Source organism: Delphinus delphis, chromosome 5 (genome assembly GCF_949987515.2).
Source record: "Delphinus delphis chromosome 5, mDelDel1.2, whole genome shotgun sequence".
Classification (NCBI taxonomy): domain Eukaryota; kingdom Metazoa; phylum Chordata; class Mammalia; order Artiodactyla; family Delphinidae; genus Delphinus; species Delphinus delphis.
The window spans coordinates 86,457,675-86,474,202 of record NC_082687.1 but is presented as its reverse complement, the minus strand read 5'-3'; the positions used below and the strand labels follow the sequence as shown (position 1 = coordinate 86,474,202).

At 40.1% G+C, this 16,528-nt stretch overlaps 1 protein-coding gene across 1 annotated transcript in view; it reads left to right on the top strand.

Annotated features, from left to right (window-relative positions):
• Positions 1 to 585: 585 nt before the first annotated feature.
• The window catches only part of STIM2 (stromal interaction molecule 2), a 168,243-nt gene continuing 152,300 nt past the window's right edge, over positions 586 to 16,528 (top strand). Inside the window, exon 1 of the mRNA XM_060012728.1 lies at positions 586 to 1,102. Within this exon, the coding sequence (XP_059868711.1) occupies positions 706 to 1,102 (397 nt within the window). The 5' untranslated portion in view covers positions 586 to 705. The remainder of the gene's footprint in view (positions 1,103 to 16,528) is intronic.

Sequence of the window (16,528 nt, the reverse complement as noted above, 5' to 3'; positions counted from 1 at the left end):
CCTCCACTTCCATACTGCTAGCCTCTTGTAAGCCCCACCTATACCGAAATTCTGGAGACGCCGCTGTTTCCGATTACAAGGTTTTCTGACCCATGCAATTATTTTTGCTGCCATCTGTACGGTTAAAAGTCGCCCAAACGATTTCGGATGTCCGTACTCTTCTCCCCGTCCCCTTGGTTCCGCTTCCCGCTCCCCCGCCCCCGCCGCCTCAAACGCGGTGGGGGAGTGAATGGGGGAGGGGGACGTGAATGGGGGAAGGGGTCATGTCCGCCTTCCTCCCCACCCCCTATCTTCGCCGCTCAGCGAAAGCCTTGAAAACCACCCCACGGCTCTCGTCCTACCCGGAACGCCCCCGGAGGCGGGGCTCGGGTGCCGCGCAGGCCCAATGCTGCCCCGTCGCGCCTGCGCAGTGGAGGGGCTGAAGGAGGCGGGGGATTGGTATGCGAGCGAATGTGTGAGGGGAGGAGGCGTCCGGGCCGAGCGTGGTACTACGACGGGCGCGGGCCGGAGGGGGCGGGGGGATGCGCCGCGGCGGCGGCGGCGGCGGCGGCAGCGGCGGCGGCGGCGCGGACGCTGGGACTGGTGTTTGGAGGCGCCAGAGCAGCGGATCCCAGTCTTGCTGCCGCAGCAGCGCGAGTGTCGCGCGCGGCCTGAAGACGACGTACCTTTTTGCTCCTCACCTTTTTTTTAAAATAACCGAAACCAATGAACGCAGCCGGGACCCGAGCTCCAGAGGCCGCCGGTGCCGACGAGACCAGGCTGGAGCCCGACAGGAGCTCGCGTCTGAGGCGGCGGGGGCGGCCCGAGGAGTCGCAGGAGGCGGCGGCGCCTCGCGAAGCGGGCGAGTGGCTGGCGGCCGGGGCGCCGCCGCGCTTTCCCCCCGCTCTTCCTCCGCGTCCTCATCCCGCCACGACGCCCGGCCCGGCCTCGGGTTGGCTGCGGCGGCGGCGCTGGACTGCGCTGCTGGTCCTCGGGCTGCTGGTGGCAGGCGCGGCGGACGGATGCGAGCTGGTGCCCAGGCACCTCCGCGGACGGCGGACGGCGGGCTCTGCCGCCTCTTCTCCCGCCGCGGCGGGGGGCGACAGCCCGGCGCTCATGACAGGTGAGGGCCGGGAGGGCGGCGGGCGGGGCTCGGCCGGGCACTGCGGGACCCCCATCCCTGGGAGGGGCCCGCGCCCCCTGCCCGGCGCCTGCTATTCGACGGCCCTCGTCAGTGCGCGATGCCCAGCCGGGTGCCCAGACGCCAGCGCCCTGGCAGCTGCTTGGGCGCTGCACTCCGGACGCCTTCCCTCTCCCCCTTGATACCCCGCCCTCGTCAAAGCCTCTCGACGGCAGTCGCTTCCCCGCCCTTAAGTCTGCTCTCCGGTGTTCCACGCTGAGCAATGCGGTGGTTTCTCTTCCGTGCTGCAGAAGAGCCAGCAGGGTCTGCAGGGTACTGGACTGATGTTTTTTTTTTTTTTGAAGCTGCTAGAAGAAGTCAGCAGCAGCAATGCGGTATTGAGTCCGCCTTTGGTGCTGCTGTTGCAAAGGCAGCTGGCCCCGAGTCTCACAGGTTCAGAGACCCGCTGAGCACAATGTCCCAGGGGAGGCTGCTGGAGAGGATTCTTTGAGAGTCATAATACCTAGTGGTATTTAGTGGTTCCTTATTAGTTTGCGGAAACCTCTAAGTCTAATATGGACTTTTTGAGGAGTGGGGAGAAGACCGTTATAAAGGATGGATAGATAGTATTTGTTGGTGGGAGCATCACTGGGTGCAAAGGCGCAGAAAGCTGAGCAGGTTACCAGGAATATACCGAAAATTTACCAAGTGCAGGATATTCGGTGCTCGTATTTGAGCAGCACAGTTCTGATAGACTGCAACAGCACTTTTTAAAAATATGGAACGTTCTTGAAATTATTGAAAACTGGCGAACATATGTGGTAAGGTGAGGTAGAAAATTGAATCCTTTTAAAGCTTTCCATTGTCATGTACTACTGATAGGTTGTGGTTTAAGTAATGATGTAAGGATCTTGAAATGATTTCTTTTGGAAAAGTAGTGGAGTTTAAAGTAAGCTTTTTTTTTGTACTTTATTTTTAAAAGTACTTTGTAGGTTTTCTGCATAATTGCAAGACTAAAAAGGAAAAAGTAAAGTGGAACAAGATGACCCATCATTAATTTAACCAAAGTGATAGTCCAAGAGGCGTTTGAAAGTTACTAACAGCTGCTGTGAGTGGAGCTCAGGAGGTCTATTCTTTAGAGCAAAGCAGCTATTCACTGGGTTCAATGACAGGATGTTTACTATTCTAGAGAGGAGGGTGTTGGTAAACTTTCCAAGCTCTTTGGAAGTTGTAGTGTATGGAACATAATGATAGGAATATTTAGCTTGCTTTACCCTGAAGTATATTAAGCCCTTTAAGTGGAAATTGAAACATCAGACTTATAGCTGGGTAATTTTGATGAAACGATTACAGAATGATCAGTATTAGGAGTGTAACAGAGTTTGAGTGAGAGGTTAGATTGGATAGTTTTATGCTTCAGTAGTCTTATAGTGATTATTGGGAAAGTAGCAAGATAAAACTATAATGTGAAGGTTTAATGCCTCATGCACGAAGGGAAGCAGAATTACTTGGGTTTCTAGAAGCTATAGGAGTGTGGCTCTTGGTTTCTTGAGCAGAAAAGTTTGGTTAATAAATAATTGGCTAGTGTTTTATCAATATGTAGTTGCTAAAAGGGCACATGATTCGGAAAATGTAGTATTAACCACTAACAGTATGTTGTATATCGTGTAGATTAGGTCAAGAAAATTACTTAAGATCGAATTTTATTTTAATAAGCTGTTTATAATCCTTCCTTTTGAAGATTTAAATTCCTCTGAGTTATTTATGGTATTGTGAAAAAGGAAAGGTGATTCTTATTGAATGAAAAGTCTGATATATCACACAAAATTAGTTTGTGCTGTAGTGCTTTAAAATAAGTTTACTAAAATAATATTGACCCTGGAATTTATTTTTAATATTCTTAATATTCTTTCCCGTTGTTAGAATATTGATTTTTAAAAATAAATTTATTTATTTTTATTTTTGGCTGCGTTGGGTCTTCTTTGTGCTCACGGGCCTTTCTCTAGTTGCGGTGAGTTGCCGTGTGCGGGCTTCTCATTGTGGTGGCTTCACTTGTTGTGGAGCACGGGCTCTAGGTGCACGGTCTTCAGTAGTTGTGGCTCGTGGGCTCTAGAGCACAGGCTCAGTAGTTGTGGCGCACGGGCTTAGTTGCTCCGTGGCATGTGGGATCTTCCTGGACCAGGGCTCGAACCCGTGTCCCTTGCATTGGCAGGCGGACTCTTAACCACTGCGCCACCAGGGAAGCCTGAATATTGATTTTTTGAATCATGTAAATCACTTGAAATTTAAGATAATCAAATTACACAGTATACAAATTAAATTGGGTCATTTTAATAAGTTTATGTAAATACAGTTCACAAAGTTAGAGCATACTGAAAATTTCTTTGAATTATATGGTCAGTATGGGGCTCCTTCCTATTCTGATTGTATGAATAGTGCTTTCTTTTGTGGTTTCCATTTGTAAATGTTGTGCTAAACCCAGAACATAATTAATTATTGCTGTTGTACACTTCAGGAAGTAGAACCATAGACTGAACTTAAAAAATACTGTGTTATCATAATCTAGGCAGTGTTAATGGATAGAAATGGAATAGAGAGCTTAAGTAATGAAACTGAGCTTCATGTAAATGTTGAAAATTCTTGTAAGAATTTTGAGAGAATTGCTATCTCTGGCTCTATATTAAAGATGTCATTTAACTGTGAATTCTTAATAGCTCTGAAAATGACAACCAAAGTCACTTTATCTTCTCTTTTTCTCTTCAGATTAGTATTTTAAATACTTACCTTGAGGAACTTCATAAGAGTTTGCCTCTTACTAATAAAATCTAGAAAACAGTCTTTTCCACTGAAGTTTGCCTCTCAAGGGTTTTACTTTAGAGGTTTAGTGTATTTTAAGAATAAATTGCCTTTAAATCATCTATTGCATGCTTAGTTTTGAGCAAGCAGGTGTTCTTTTAAAGAGAGAGACTATGTCACATCAAAATAAACAGGCCCGTTGTCATAAGAATATTGGTTTATATTTCCTTTTCTTTTTTTATATTACCTTTTCAGGATTCAGTGTGTGCAAATGTTTTGATAAGGTGAAACCATTAACTATTTACAGTGCTGTGTAGTAACGGCTTAAGTTATATATATATATATGTGTGTGTATATATTGATATATAAAATTTTAATAATAATTTAATAATAACAATACATTTATATTTAGGGTTCTTACTTTCAAAGTGATTGAAATTTAAAGCAAGTTAGGGATTGGTGATTGAGTGCTTGTTGATTATAATCTAAAGCAGTGTTTGAATAATTCAAAACATCACTTTCTTTTTTCTTTTTTGCCTAACAGATTCAGAGTCAATGAATTGATCCCAGTAGGCAGTGATTGATCTCATCCAGATATGGTCCCTGAGAAATAGCTTATGAAAGGGCACACACGTATACAATAGACATACACACATACATAAATATATCGCATGTTTATAGAACACAATTATTTATTCTGACAAAATATGTATATTTTGTCATATATATGTTATATATATACATATACATGTTACTTTGAGTAATATTTTGTGAATTTGCACGTGTTAATGTTTTCATTGTGACAATAAATTCATAGTGTACTTCACATAGTGTTAGAAAATGTTTTTCCTCCTTTTGTGAAGTTACTCTTTTTGAATTTAGCTTAGGATTTCCTGAAGCTGCCTTTTGATGGCTAGGTCTTCTGCTGTATCCTTTTTTTTTCCTTTCCCACAGTTATCATTTACCAGTCCCTTTCATTTTTAAAAAAAAAAAAATTTTTTTTTTTTGATGTGGACCATTTTGAAAATCTTTATTGAATTTGTTACAACATTGTCAGCGGCCATGGCTCACGGGCCCAGCCGCTCCGCGGCATGTGGGATCCTCCCAGACCAGGGCACGAACCCATGTCCCCTGCATCGGCAGGCGGACTCCCAACCACTGCACCACCAGGAAAGCCGTTGCTTCTGTTTTATGTTTTGGTTTTTTGGCCACGAGGCATGTGGGATTTTAGCTCCCTGACCAGGGATCGAATCTGTACCCCCGTATTGGAAAGCAAAGTCTTAACCACTGGACCGACTGGGAAGTCCCATACCAGTCCCTTTTTTAACTAGTCTTTGGTCATTGCTCTAGGTTGTTTTTTTCTTTTTCCTGTTGCTGACTACAGAATTAAAGAACATACTCGTATCCCTTTTGATCTAGTCTATTCTGACCATTTAAGAATTGGTAGTAATCTTACTGGTCTGGAAACATTGCATCCCTTGGTACTCTTTTTGAGAATGCTATGGCAGAACTGAGTGGTCTCTGTTGGGAATCCCCTGACACAGGAAAAACTCAGAGGGCCAGCTGGAAAAGTGGGTTCAGGATTTAGTTTAATTTAAACAATAGGATCCACACAGGAATTCTTTAATTTGCTAAAGGCTTGCTTTGTGATTGGATACATTCTAATGTTTTTAGATTAATTTAGACTTTTGAGTAACTGTATCAAGTATTTTGGATATTGCCCTACTCATTGATAATAATGCAGTGTGGAACATTTTTGGAATGATGCATGGAGATCTATATTTGTGTATAGGGTAGCTAAAGATTGAACTCATTAAGCTAATGTTAAAATTAACACCTAATAATATGATTAGCAAGCCATTTTTGATATTCACCAGAATTTGGACCTTACCTTATTAAGACCTACCTAGGAGATTACTTCTGAATTAATCAGATTTCATCAACCAAGCAATTATTAAGCATATGCCTATGCCTAATACCATGTAGTACGAATGGGATAAAATACAAAAGAGACTAAGACATGGGTCTGCCTATTGGGAATAATAGGTATATTTATTAAACTATCACTGGCAGTCAGTATTGTGCTAAGTGCTTTATATACATCACTGTTTTTGATTGTGAGATTAATTTTCTGTTAGATAGTTGCTTTTTTCATGTAAGAGACGAGGAAACTGATGCAGGATGATCTTAAGTAACTTGTCCAAGGTTACATTTAGTAAGTAGCAGAGTCAGATGTTGACCTGTGTTTCTCTGATTCCAAAGCTTTGATTCTTAGCTGGTATGTTGTATGCTTCCTTATACACACAACTAGACATGATAATGAGATAGACTGTGATTAACAATAACAGACCTAAAAATGTTGGAGAAAGAAAGGCTACTAGAGACTATTACTTGGAGGAGGGTTGGTTTTGAGCTGGACCTTGATGTATAGATAGGGCTTGTTGTGGAGATGAGTGAAAAGGCTTTCAAGGAGGAAGCGTATGCAAGAATAAGGAATAAGTTAATAGCTTTCTTTAGAGTTAAGCATAGGTTGTATGTAGAGTGGCAGAAATGCAAGGAGAAGGGTTTGGCCAAATTATCAAGAGCTTTAATATTCCTTAGTTTATTCCCTGTGTATCAAAATGTCAGCACATCTAAAACTGGGGTACTCAGCCATGTGCTGGGGAGTATGGAAAGCCACAGGAAAGTTGTGATACATTTTCTTGGCATATTCATTTTACTAGATTATTTTGAAAGCAAACATTAAATATTTAATAGATAGTAATTTAAAACATTTAACAATACTAAACATGCACAAGTTATGGAAAATGTAAGTTTATTTTAAATTTTAAGGTCAAATGAAAGGCTTAAAAGGGTATTTTGACCTTTCAGAATGTTTTTTTCATGAACTTAGAGTTCTAAATCTATTATCCTGTCAGGGGTTGAGAAGCCCTGTGGTTTTTAAACATGGGAGTGACATGACCTCAGTGTTTGAAAAGCTAAGTCTAGGTGGATGGAAGTGAGGAGATAAGAGAGATAAATAAAGAGGCCAATTAGTAAGCTATATAGAAGTGGAGGTCTTGAAAGTTTAAAAGATACAGTGGCTATGAAAATGTTTAGAGGAAATTTTATAAAATTTCCTTTATGGTTAGATTAGAAAGGAATCTATTTATATAAAGTCTAAGAAATAAAAATTACCTTTAAACTTTTAAACTCCTAGAGCTTGTAAAATGACTTAAATTGGTACAAGTCCTTGAAAATAGGCAAGAAGGAACACTTTGTTGTAGAGCGTCTTTATTTCAAATGTGCCTATTTAATTAAAAAATTACTGTGTTTTTATATGATTGGACTTATGTGATGATTTACAAACTGTTTATATGAAACTTTTTAGTATTCCATATTTAAAAATGCATGTTTATTCCTTAACAAAGGATAACTGTTTCCAGATTGAACTAACATTACAATGCGTCAGGGTTGAACTCCCCCCCAGCTGCCATTTGAGTAACAGTGTCTCAGAGTACTGATATATTATTTGTTTCAAAATTAACTTTTGAATTTCATTGTGTGAATTTCACACTTGATCTGTAGATGATTTCAAATGCCAAATCTACATGATTTGTTCCTTTCCTTATCATTCTAGATCTTTATATTAGTAGGTATTAGATATTCAATCCGTCTTGACACTTTCTAATCCTACCGTCAGTAACGATTCTCCTTGACTGGTTTCATTGTTGCAGATTTGAGGTTGGTTCTCCCCTAAGCCTGTGTCCTCAGTCTGTGTTCCTCTAGTCTACCTGAACATTTCCTCCTCAGAGAACTTCATTACTAGGAAAGTTCTAAATTGGGGGTGGGGAACCCCAAGCCAATGATTGATTTGACTTTTGGCTTTATTTCATTTGGCCCTTGAGGTGATACTGCACAACCATCATGGCTGCAGTCCTGAGAGTAATTTCCTTTCTGTTAGGCTTTATCAGCCATCTCGTCTAAAGTGAAACAACTTTAGGATTAAGGCTAAGATTAGTTTTAGAATGTTTAATAGTGACTTTTCAGTGTTTTCTTAAGATAGTGGTAACCGCCTCCCCCCCCCAACCCCAGGACCAGGAAACCAGAGTATGACAAACACAGTTTACTTGGACTAGTTCATTTCAGAACTCAAGTGCCTGTATCTGTCCCAGTGTTCTTGCAAACGAATTTATCTTTTTGTGTGCCTGCATCTCTTGGCATCTGTAACTTACTCTTTTTCCTCTAGTCATTTTCACTTTCTCTACCTCTCTCTTTGATTTTCCTAAACTTGACATTATATGGAACTGAAAATGTCAAAGAAGATTTTAGTGAATTAAGTAAAAACTGGTTTTTAAATTTTGAAAATATTTGAAGTGAGTATCTTATTTAGGTAATTAAAAAATAGTAAGAAACCTCATCACAAACCCCCAGAGTAATGAAAGTGATTCGTAATTGTTTCTTAAGTGAGTCTCAATAAGTGAAAAAGGTTTTAAAATCCTTACTTGAAATTTTTTCCTGCTATTCAGCACAGTGTACGGGTCGATGTTATTGCACTCACGTTTTCTTTGCACTATTGTTTTTCTTTCCTTTCAAAAATATGTGATATTGAGTAATAGATAATCTTAGTTCCCCTTCTTCTTTACTCCTAGTCTCCAGCAATAAATCTTTTAATTTTTCCATTAATGACAAGTATGTAATTTTTCCTCTTTTCCTGCTCTGTCATCTTCATCTGTTCTTTCTACTTTGTCACAAACATTCAGACTGTGTTAATCCTTGATATTTCTTTCTTCTGTATTGCTGTGTACCAAATTAAAAAAAAAGCTTCTCCAGATCTTTGTCCAGCTGTGGTACAGGTATCCTTTGCTGTTTCTTGAATTTGCTTTTTTAAATATACCTTGCAGGGTGCATCCAGTATTTGGTTCTAGGTCGGTCGAAATGGATCCTAAAAAACCCAGAGGCTAAAAGTGAGAAAGTCAGACTTCAGTGAATGTGTGTGTACGCATATAGTTTTGAACATTTTTTAGTGACTGTTTTGTGTCAGAATGATGCAAAGAACTGGGAATATAAAAATTGAACATTTTTATTGTTGCAAGAACAATATAAACTTGAAAATTGCTATAGAGTGGATTGTATAATTTTAAAAATGTATAAATATCATTTAAAAAAATTGAGGTATAGATGATATACAATATTATATATGTTTCAGGTGTACAACAGTGATTCACAATTTTCAAAGGTTATACTCCATTTATAGTTGTTATAAAATAGTGGCTGTATTCCCTGTGTATCCTTGTAGCTTATTTTATACATAATAGTTTGTACCTCTTAATTCCCCACCCCTATCTTGCCCCTTCCCCGTTCCGTCTCCCCACTGGTAACCACTAGTGCTATATATCTGTTAGTCTTTCTTGTTTTGTTATATTCACTAATTTTGTTTTTTATAATTCCACATATAAGTGATATCATACAGTATTTGTCTTTCTCTGACTTATCTCACTTAGCATAATACCCTCCAAGTCCATGCATGTTGTTACAAATGGGAAAATTTCATTCTTTTTTTATGGCTGAGTGGTATTCCATTGTGTGTGTGTTTGTGTGTGTGTATGTGTACACACGCATACATACACACCACATCTTCTTTATCCATTCATCTGTTGATGGACACTTAGATTCCTTCCATATCTTGGCAATTGTAAATAATGCTGCTGTGAACATTGGGGCGCATGTACCTTTTCAAACTAGTGTTCTTTTTTTTGGATATATACCCAGGAGTGGAATTTCTGGGTCATACGGTAGTTCCGTTTTTAGTTCTTTGAGAAATCTCCATACTGTTGTCCACAGTGGCTGCATCAGTTTGCATTCCTACCAACAGTGTGCGAATGTTCCCTTTTCTCTGTGTCCTCACCAACATTTGTTATTTGTGTTCTTTTTGATGATAGCCATTCTTTTTTTTTAATCTTTATTGGAGTATAATTGCTTTACAATGGTGTGTTAGTTTCTGCATTATAACACAGTGAATCAGTTATACATATACATATGTTCCCATATCTCTTCCCTCTTGCGTCTCCCTCCCTCCCACCCTCCCTATCCCACCCCTCTAGGTGTTCACAAAGCACTGAGCTGATCTCCCTGTGCTGTGCAGCTGCTTCCCACTAGCTATCTATTTTACGTTTGGTAGTGTATATATGTTCATGCCACTCTCTCACTTTGTCCCACCTTACCCTTTCCCCTCCCCATATCCTCAAGTCCATTCTCTAGTAGGTCTGTGTCTTTATTCCTGTCTTACTCCTAGGTTCGTCATGACATTTTTTTCCTTAGATTCCAGATATATGTGTTAGCATACGATATTTGTTTTTCTCTTTCTGACTTACTTCACTCTATATGACAGACTCTAGGTCCATCCACCTCACTACAAATAACTCAATTTTGTTTCTTTTTATGGCTGAGTAATATTCCATTGCATATATGTGCCACATCTTCTTTATCCATTCATCCGATGATGGACACTTAGGTTGTACCCATCTCCTGCTATTGTAAATAGAGCTGCAATGAACATTTTGGTACATGACTCTTTTTGAATTATGGTTTTCTCAGGGTATATGCCCAGTAGTGGGATTGCTGGTTCATATGGTAGTTCTATTTGTAGTTTTTTAAGGAACCTCCATACTGTTCTCCATAGTGGCTGTACCAATTCACATTCCCACCAGCAGTGCAAGAGTGTTCCCTTTTCTCCACACCCTCTCCATTTATTGTTTCTAGATTTTTCTCCACACCCTCTCCATTTATTGTTTCTAGATTTTTTTTTTTTTTTTGTGGTACACGGGCTTCTCACTGTTGTGGCCTCTCCCGTTGTGGAGCACAGCCTCCGAACGTGCAGGCTCAGCGGCCATGGCTCACGGGCCTAGCCGCTCCGCGGCCTGTGGGATCTTCCCGGACCGGGGCACGAACTCATGTCCCCTGCATCGGCAGACGGACTGTCAACCACTGCGCCACCAGGGAAGACCCATGTTTCTAGATTTTTTAATGATGGCCATTCTGACTGGTGTGAGATGATATCTCATTGTAGTTTTGATTTGCATTTCTCTAATGATTAATGATGTTGAGCATTCTTTCTTGTGTTTGCTGGCAGTCTGTATATCTTCTTTGGAGAAATGTCTATTTAGGTCTTCTGCCCATTTTTGGATTGGTTTGTTTGTTTTTTTGTTATTGAGCTGCATGAGCTGCTTGTAAATTTTGGAGATTAATCCTTTGTCAGTTGCATCATTTGCAAATATTTTCTCCCATTCTGAGGGTTGTCTTTTGGTCTTCTTTATGGTTTCCTTTGCTGTGCCAAAGCTTTGAAGTTTCATTAGGTCCCATTTGTTTATTTTTGTTTTTATTTCCATTTCTGTAGGTGGGACAAAAAGGATCTTGCTGTGATTTATGTCATAGAGTGTTCTGCCTATGTTTTCCTCTAACAGTTTGATAGTTTCTGGCCTTACATTTAGGTCTTTAATCCATTTTAAGCTTATTTTTGTGTATGGTGTTAGGGAGTGTTCTAATTTCATACTTTTACATGTACCTGTCCAGTTTTCCCAGCACCACTTATTGAAGAGGCTGTCCTTTCTCCACTGTACGTTCCTGTCTCCTTTATCAAACATAAGGTGACCATATGTGCGTGGGTTTATCTCTGGGCTTTCTATCCTGTTCCATTGATTTATATTTCTGTTTTTGTGCCAGTACCATACTGTCTTGATTACTGTAGCTTTGTAGTATAGTCTGAAGTCCGGGAGCCTGCTTCCTCCAGCTCCGTTTTTCGTTCTCAAGATTGCTTTGGCTATTCGGGGTCTTTTGTGTTTCCATACAAATTGTGAAATTTTTTGTTCTAGTTCTGTGAAAAATGCCAGTGGTAGTTTGATAGAGATTGCATTGAATCTGTAGATTGCTTTGGTTAGTAGAGTCATTTTCACAATGTTGATTCTTCCAATCCAAGAACATGGTATATCTCTCCATCTATTTGTATCAACTTTTTTTTTTTTTTGCAGTACGCGGGTCTCTCACTGTTGTGGCCTCTCCCGTTGCGGAGCACAGGCTCCAGACGCACAGGCCGAGCGGCCATGGCTCACTGGCCCAGCTGCTCCGCGGCATGTGGGATATTCCCGGACCGAGGCACGAACCTGTGTCTCCTGCATCGGCAGGCGGACTCTTAACCACTGCGCCACCAGGGAAGCCCTATTTGTATCATCTCTAATTTCTTTCATCAGTGTCTTATAAAATTCTGCATACAGGTCTTTTGTCTCCTTAGGTAGGTTTATTCCTAGATATTTTATTCTTTTTGTTGCAGTGGTAAATGGGAATGTTTTCTTGATTTCACTTTCAGATTTTTCATCATTAGCATATAGGAATGCTAGAGATTTCTGTGCATTAATTTTGTATCCTGCTACTTTACCAAATTCATTGATTAGCTCTAGTAGTTTTCTGGTAGCATCTTTAGGATTCTCTCTGTATAGTATCATGTCATCTGGAAACAGTGACAGCTTTACTTCTTCTTTTCCGATTTGGATTTCTTTTATTTCCTTTTCTTTTCTGATTGCTGTGGCTAAAACTTCCAAAACTGTGTTGAATAAGAGTGGTGAGAGTGGGCAGCCTTGTCTTGTTCCTGATCTTAGTGGAAATGCTTTCAGTTTTTCACCACTGAGGACGATGTTGGCTGTGGGTTTGTCGTATATGGCCTTTATTATGTTGAGGAAAGTTCCCTCTGTGCCTACTTTCTGGAGGGTTTTTATCATAAATGGGTGCTAAATTTTGTCGAAAGCTTTCTCTGAATCTATTGAGATGACCATATGGTTTTTCTCCTTCAATTTGTTAATATGGTTTATCACATTGATTGATTTGCGTATATTGAAGAATCCTTGCAGTCCTGGAATAAACCCCACTTGATCATGGTTTATGATCCTTTTAATGTGCTGTTGGATTCTGCTTGCTAGTATTTTGTTGAGGATTTTTGCATCTATGTTTATCAGTGATATTGGTCTGTAGTTTTCTTTCTTTATGACATCCTTGTCTGGTTTTGGTGTCAGGGTGATGGTGGCCTCGTAGAATTAGTTTGGGAGTGTTCCTCCCTCTGCTATATTTTGGAAGAGTTTGAGAAGGATAGGTGTTAGCTCTTCTCTAAATGTTTGCTTGTGAATTCGCCTGTGAAGCCATCTGGTCCTGGGCTTTTGTTTGTTGGAAGATTTTTAATCACAGTTTCAATTTCAGTGCTTGTGATTGGTCTCTTCATATTTTCTGTTTCTTCCTGATTCAGTCTTGGCAGGTTCTGCATTTCTAAGAATTTGTCCATTTCTTCCAGGTTGTCCATTTTATTGGCATAGAGTTGCTTGTAGGAATCTCTCATGATCTTTTGTATTTCTGCAGTGTCAGTTGTTACTTCTCCTTTTTCATTTCTAATTCTATTGATTTGAGTCTTCTCCCTTTTTTTCTTGTTGAGTCTGGCTAATGGTTTATCAATTTTGTTTATCTTCTCAAAGAACCAGCTTTTAGTTTTATTGATCTTTGTTATCCTTTTCTTCATTTCTTTTTCATTTATTTTTGATCTGATCTTTATGATTCTTTCCTTCTGCTAACTTTGGGTTTTTTTGGTTCTTCTTTCTCTAATTGGTTTAGGTGCAAGTTAGGTTGTTTATTCGAGATGTTTCCTGTTTCTTAAGGTAGGATTGTATTGCTATAAAATTCCCTCTTAGAACTGCTTTTGCTAAATCCTGTAGGTTTTGGGTCGTCGTGTCTCCATTGTCATTTGTTTCTAGGTATGTTTTGATTTCCTCTGTGATTTCTTAGTGATTACTTCGTTATTAAGTAGTGTATTGTTTAGCCTCCATGTGTTTGTATTTTTTACAGATATTTTCCTGTAATTGATATCTAGTCTCATAGCGTTGTGGTTGGAAAAGATACTTGCTACAATTTCAATTTTCTTAAATTTACCAGGGCTTGATTTGTAACCCAAGATATGATCTATCCCGGAGAATGTTCCATGAGCACTTGAGAAGAATGTGTATTCTGTTGTTTTTGGATGGAGTGTCCTATAAATATCAATTAAGTCCATCTCGTTTAATGTATCATTTAAAGCTTGTGTTTCCTTATTTATTTTCATTTTGGATGATCTGTCCATTGGTGAAAGTGGGGTGTTAAAGTCCCCTACTATGAATGTGTTACTGTCGATTTCCCTTTTATGGCTGTTAGTATTTGCCTTATGTATTGAGGTGCTCCTATGTTGGGTGCATAAATACTTACAATTGTTATATCTTCTTCCTGGATGGATCCCTTGATCATCATGTAGTGTCCTCCTTTGTCTCTTCTAATAGTGTTTAGTTTAAAGTCTATTTTGTCTTATATGAGAATTGCTACTCCAGCTTTCTTTTGGGTTCATTTGCATGAAATACCTTTTTCCATCCCCTCACTTTCAGTCTGTATGTGTCTCTAGGTCTGATGTAGGTCTCTTGTAGACAGCATATATGTGGGTCTTGTTTTTGTATCCGTTCAGCTAATCTGTGTCTTTTGGTCGGAGCATTTAGTCCATTTACATTTAAGGTAATTATCGATATGTATGTTCCTATTCCCATTTTCTTAATTGTTTTGGGTTCGTTATTGTAGGTCTTTTCCTTCTCTTGTGTTTCTTGCCTAGAGAAGTTCCTTTAGCATTTGTTGTAAAGCTGGTTTGGTGGTGCTGAACTCTCTCAGCTTTTGCTTGTCTGTAAAGGTTTTAATGTCTCCATCAAATCTGAATGAGATCCTTGCTGGGTAGAGTAAATCTTGGTTGTAGGTTTCTCTCCTTCATCACTTTAAATATGTCCTGCCCGTCCCTTCTGGCTTGCAGAGTTTCTGCTGAAAGATAAGCTGTTAATCTTATGGGTATTCCTTGTGTGTTATTTGGTGTTTTTCCCTTGCTGCTTTTAATATGTTTTCTTTGTATTTAATTTTTGACAGTTTGATTAATATGTGTCTTGACGTGTTTCTCCTTGGATTTATCCTGTATGGGACTCTCTGTGCTTCCTGGACTTGATGAACTATTTCCTTTCCCATATTAGGGAAGTTTTCAACTATAATCTCTTCAAATATTTTCTCAGTCCCTTTCTTTTTCTGTTGTTCTTCTGGAACCCCTATAATTCAAATGTTGGTGCATTTAATATTGTCCCAGGGGTCTCTGAGACTGTCCTCAGTTCTTTTCTTTCTTTTTTCTTTATTCTGCTCTGCAGTAGTTACTTCCACTATTTTATCTTCCAGGTCACTTATCCGTTCTTCTGCATCAGTTATTCTGCTGTTGATCCCTTCTAGAGTTTTTTTAATTTAATTTATTGTGTTGTTCATCGTTGCTTGTTTCATCTTTAGTTCTTGTAGGTCCTTGTTAAATGTTTCTCGCATTTTGTCTATTCTATTTCCAAGATTTTTGGATCATCTTTACTATCATTATTCTGAATTCCTTTTCAGGTAGATTGCCTATTTCCTCTTCATTTGTTAGGTCTGGTGGGTTTTTATCTTGCTCCTTCATCTGCTGTGTGTTTTTCTGTCTTCTCATTTTACTTATCTTACTGTGTTTGGGGTCTCCTTTTTGCAGGCTGTAGGTTCGTAGTTCCCGTTGTTTTTGGTGTCTGTCCCCAGTGGCTAAAGTTAGTTCAGTGGGTTGTGTAGGCTTCCTGGTGGAGGGGACTAGTGCCTGTGTTCTGGTGGATGAGGCTGGATCTTTCTGGTAGGCAGGTCTACGTCTGGTGGTGTGTTTTGGGGTGTCTGTGGACTTATTATGATTTTGGGCAGCCTCTCTGCTAATGGGTGGGGTTGTGTTCCTGTCTTGCTAGTTGTTTGGCATAGAGTGTCCAGCACTGTAGCTTGTTGGTCGTTGAGTGAAGCTGGGTGTTGGTGTTGAGATGGAGATCTCTGAGAGATTTTCGCCATTTGGTATTACATGGAGCTGGGAGGTCTCTTGTGGACCAGTGTCCTGAAGTTGGCTCTCCCACCTCAGAGGCACAGCACTGACTCCTGGCTGCAGCACCAAGATCCTTTCATTCACATGTCTCAGAATAAAAGGGAGAAAAAGTAGAAAGAAAGAGGATAAAAGAAAAGAAAATAAAGAAATATAAAATAAAATAAAGTTATTAAAATAAAAAATAATTATTAAGAAAAAATTTTTTTTAAAATGTAAAACAAAAACAAAACCAAAAACGGACGGATAGAACCCTAGGACAGATGGTGAAAGCAAAGCTATACAGACAAAATCTCACACAGAAGCATACACATACACACTCACAAAAAGAGGAAAAGGGGAAAAAATAATAAATCTTGCTGTCTAAGTCCACCTCCTGAATTTGGGATGATTCATTCTCTATTCAGGTAATTCCACGGATGCAGGTACATCACGTTGATTGTGGAGATTTAATCAGATGCTCCTGAAGCTTCTGGGAGAGATTTCCCTTTCTCTTCTTTGTTCACACAGCTCCCGGGGCTCAGCTTTGGCCCTGCCTCTGCGTGTAGGTTGCCGGAGGGCGTCTGTTCTTCGCTCAGACAGGATGGACTTAAAGGAGCCGCTGATTCGGGGGCTCTGGCTCACTCAGGCCAGTGGGAGGGAGGGGTACGGAGTGCGGGATGAGCCTGCAGCGGCAGAGGCCGGCGTGGCGTTGCTCC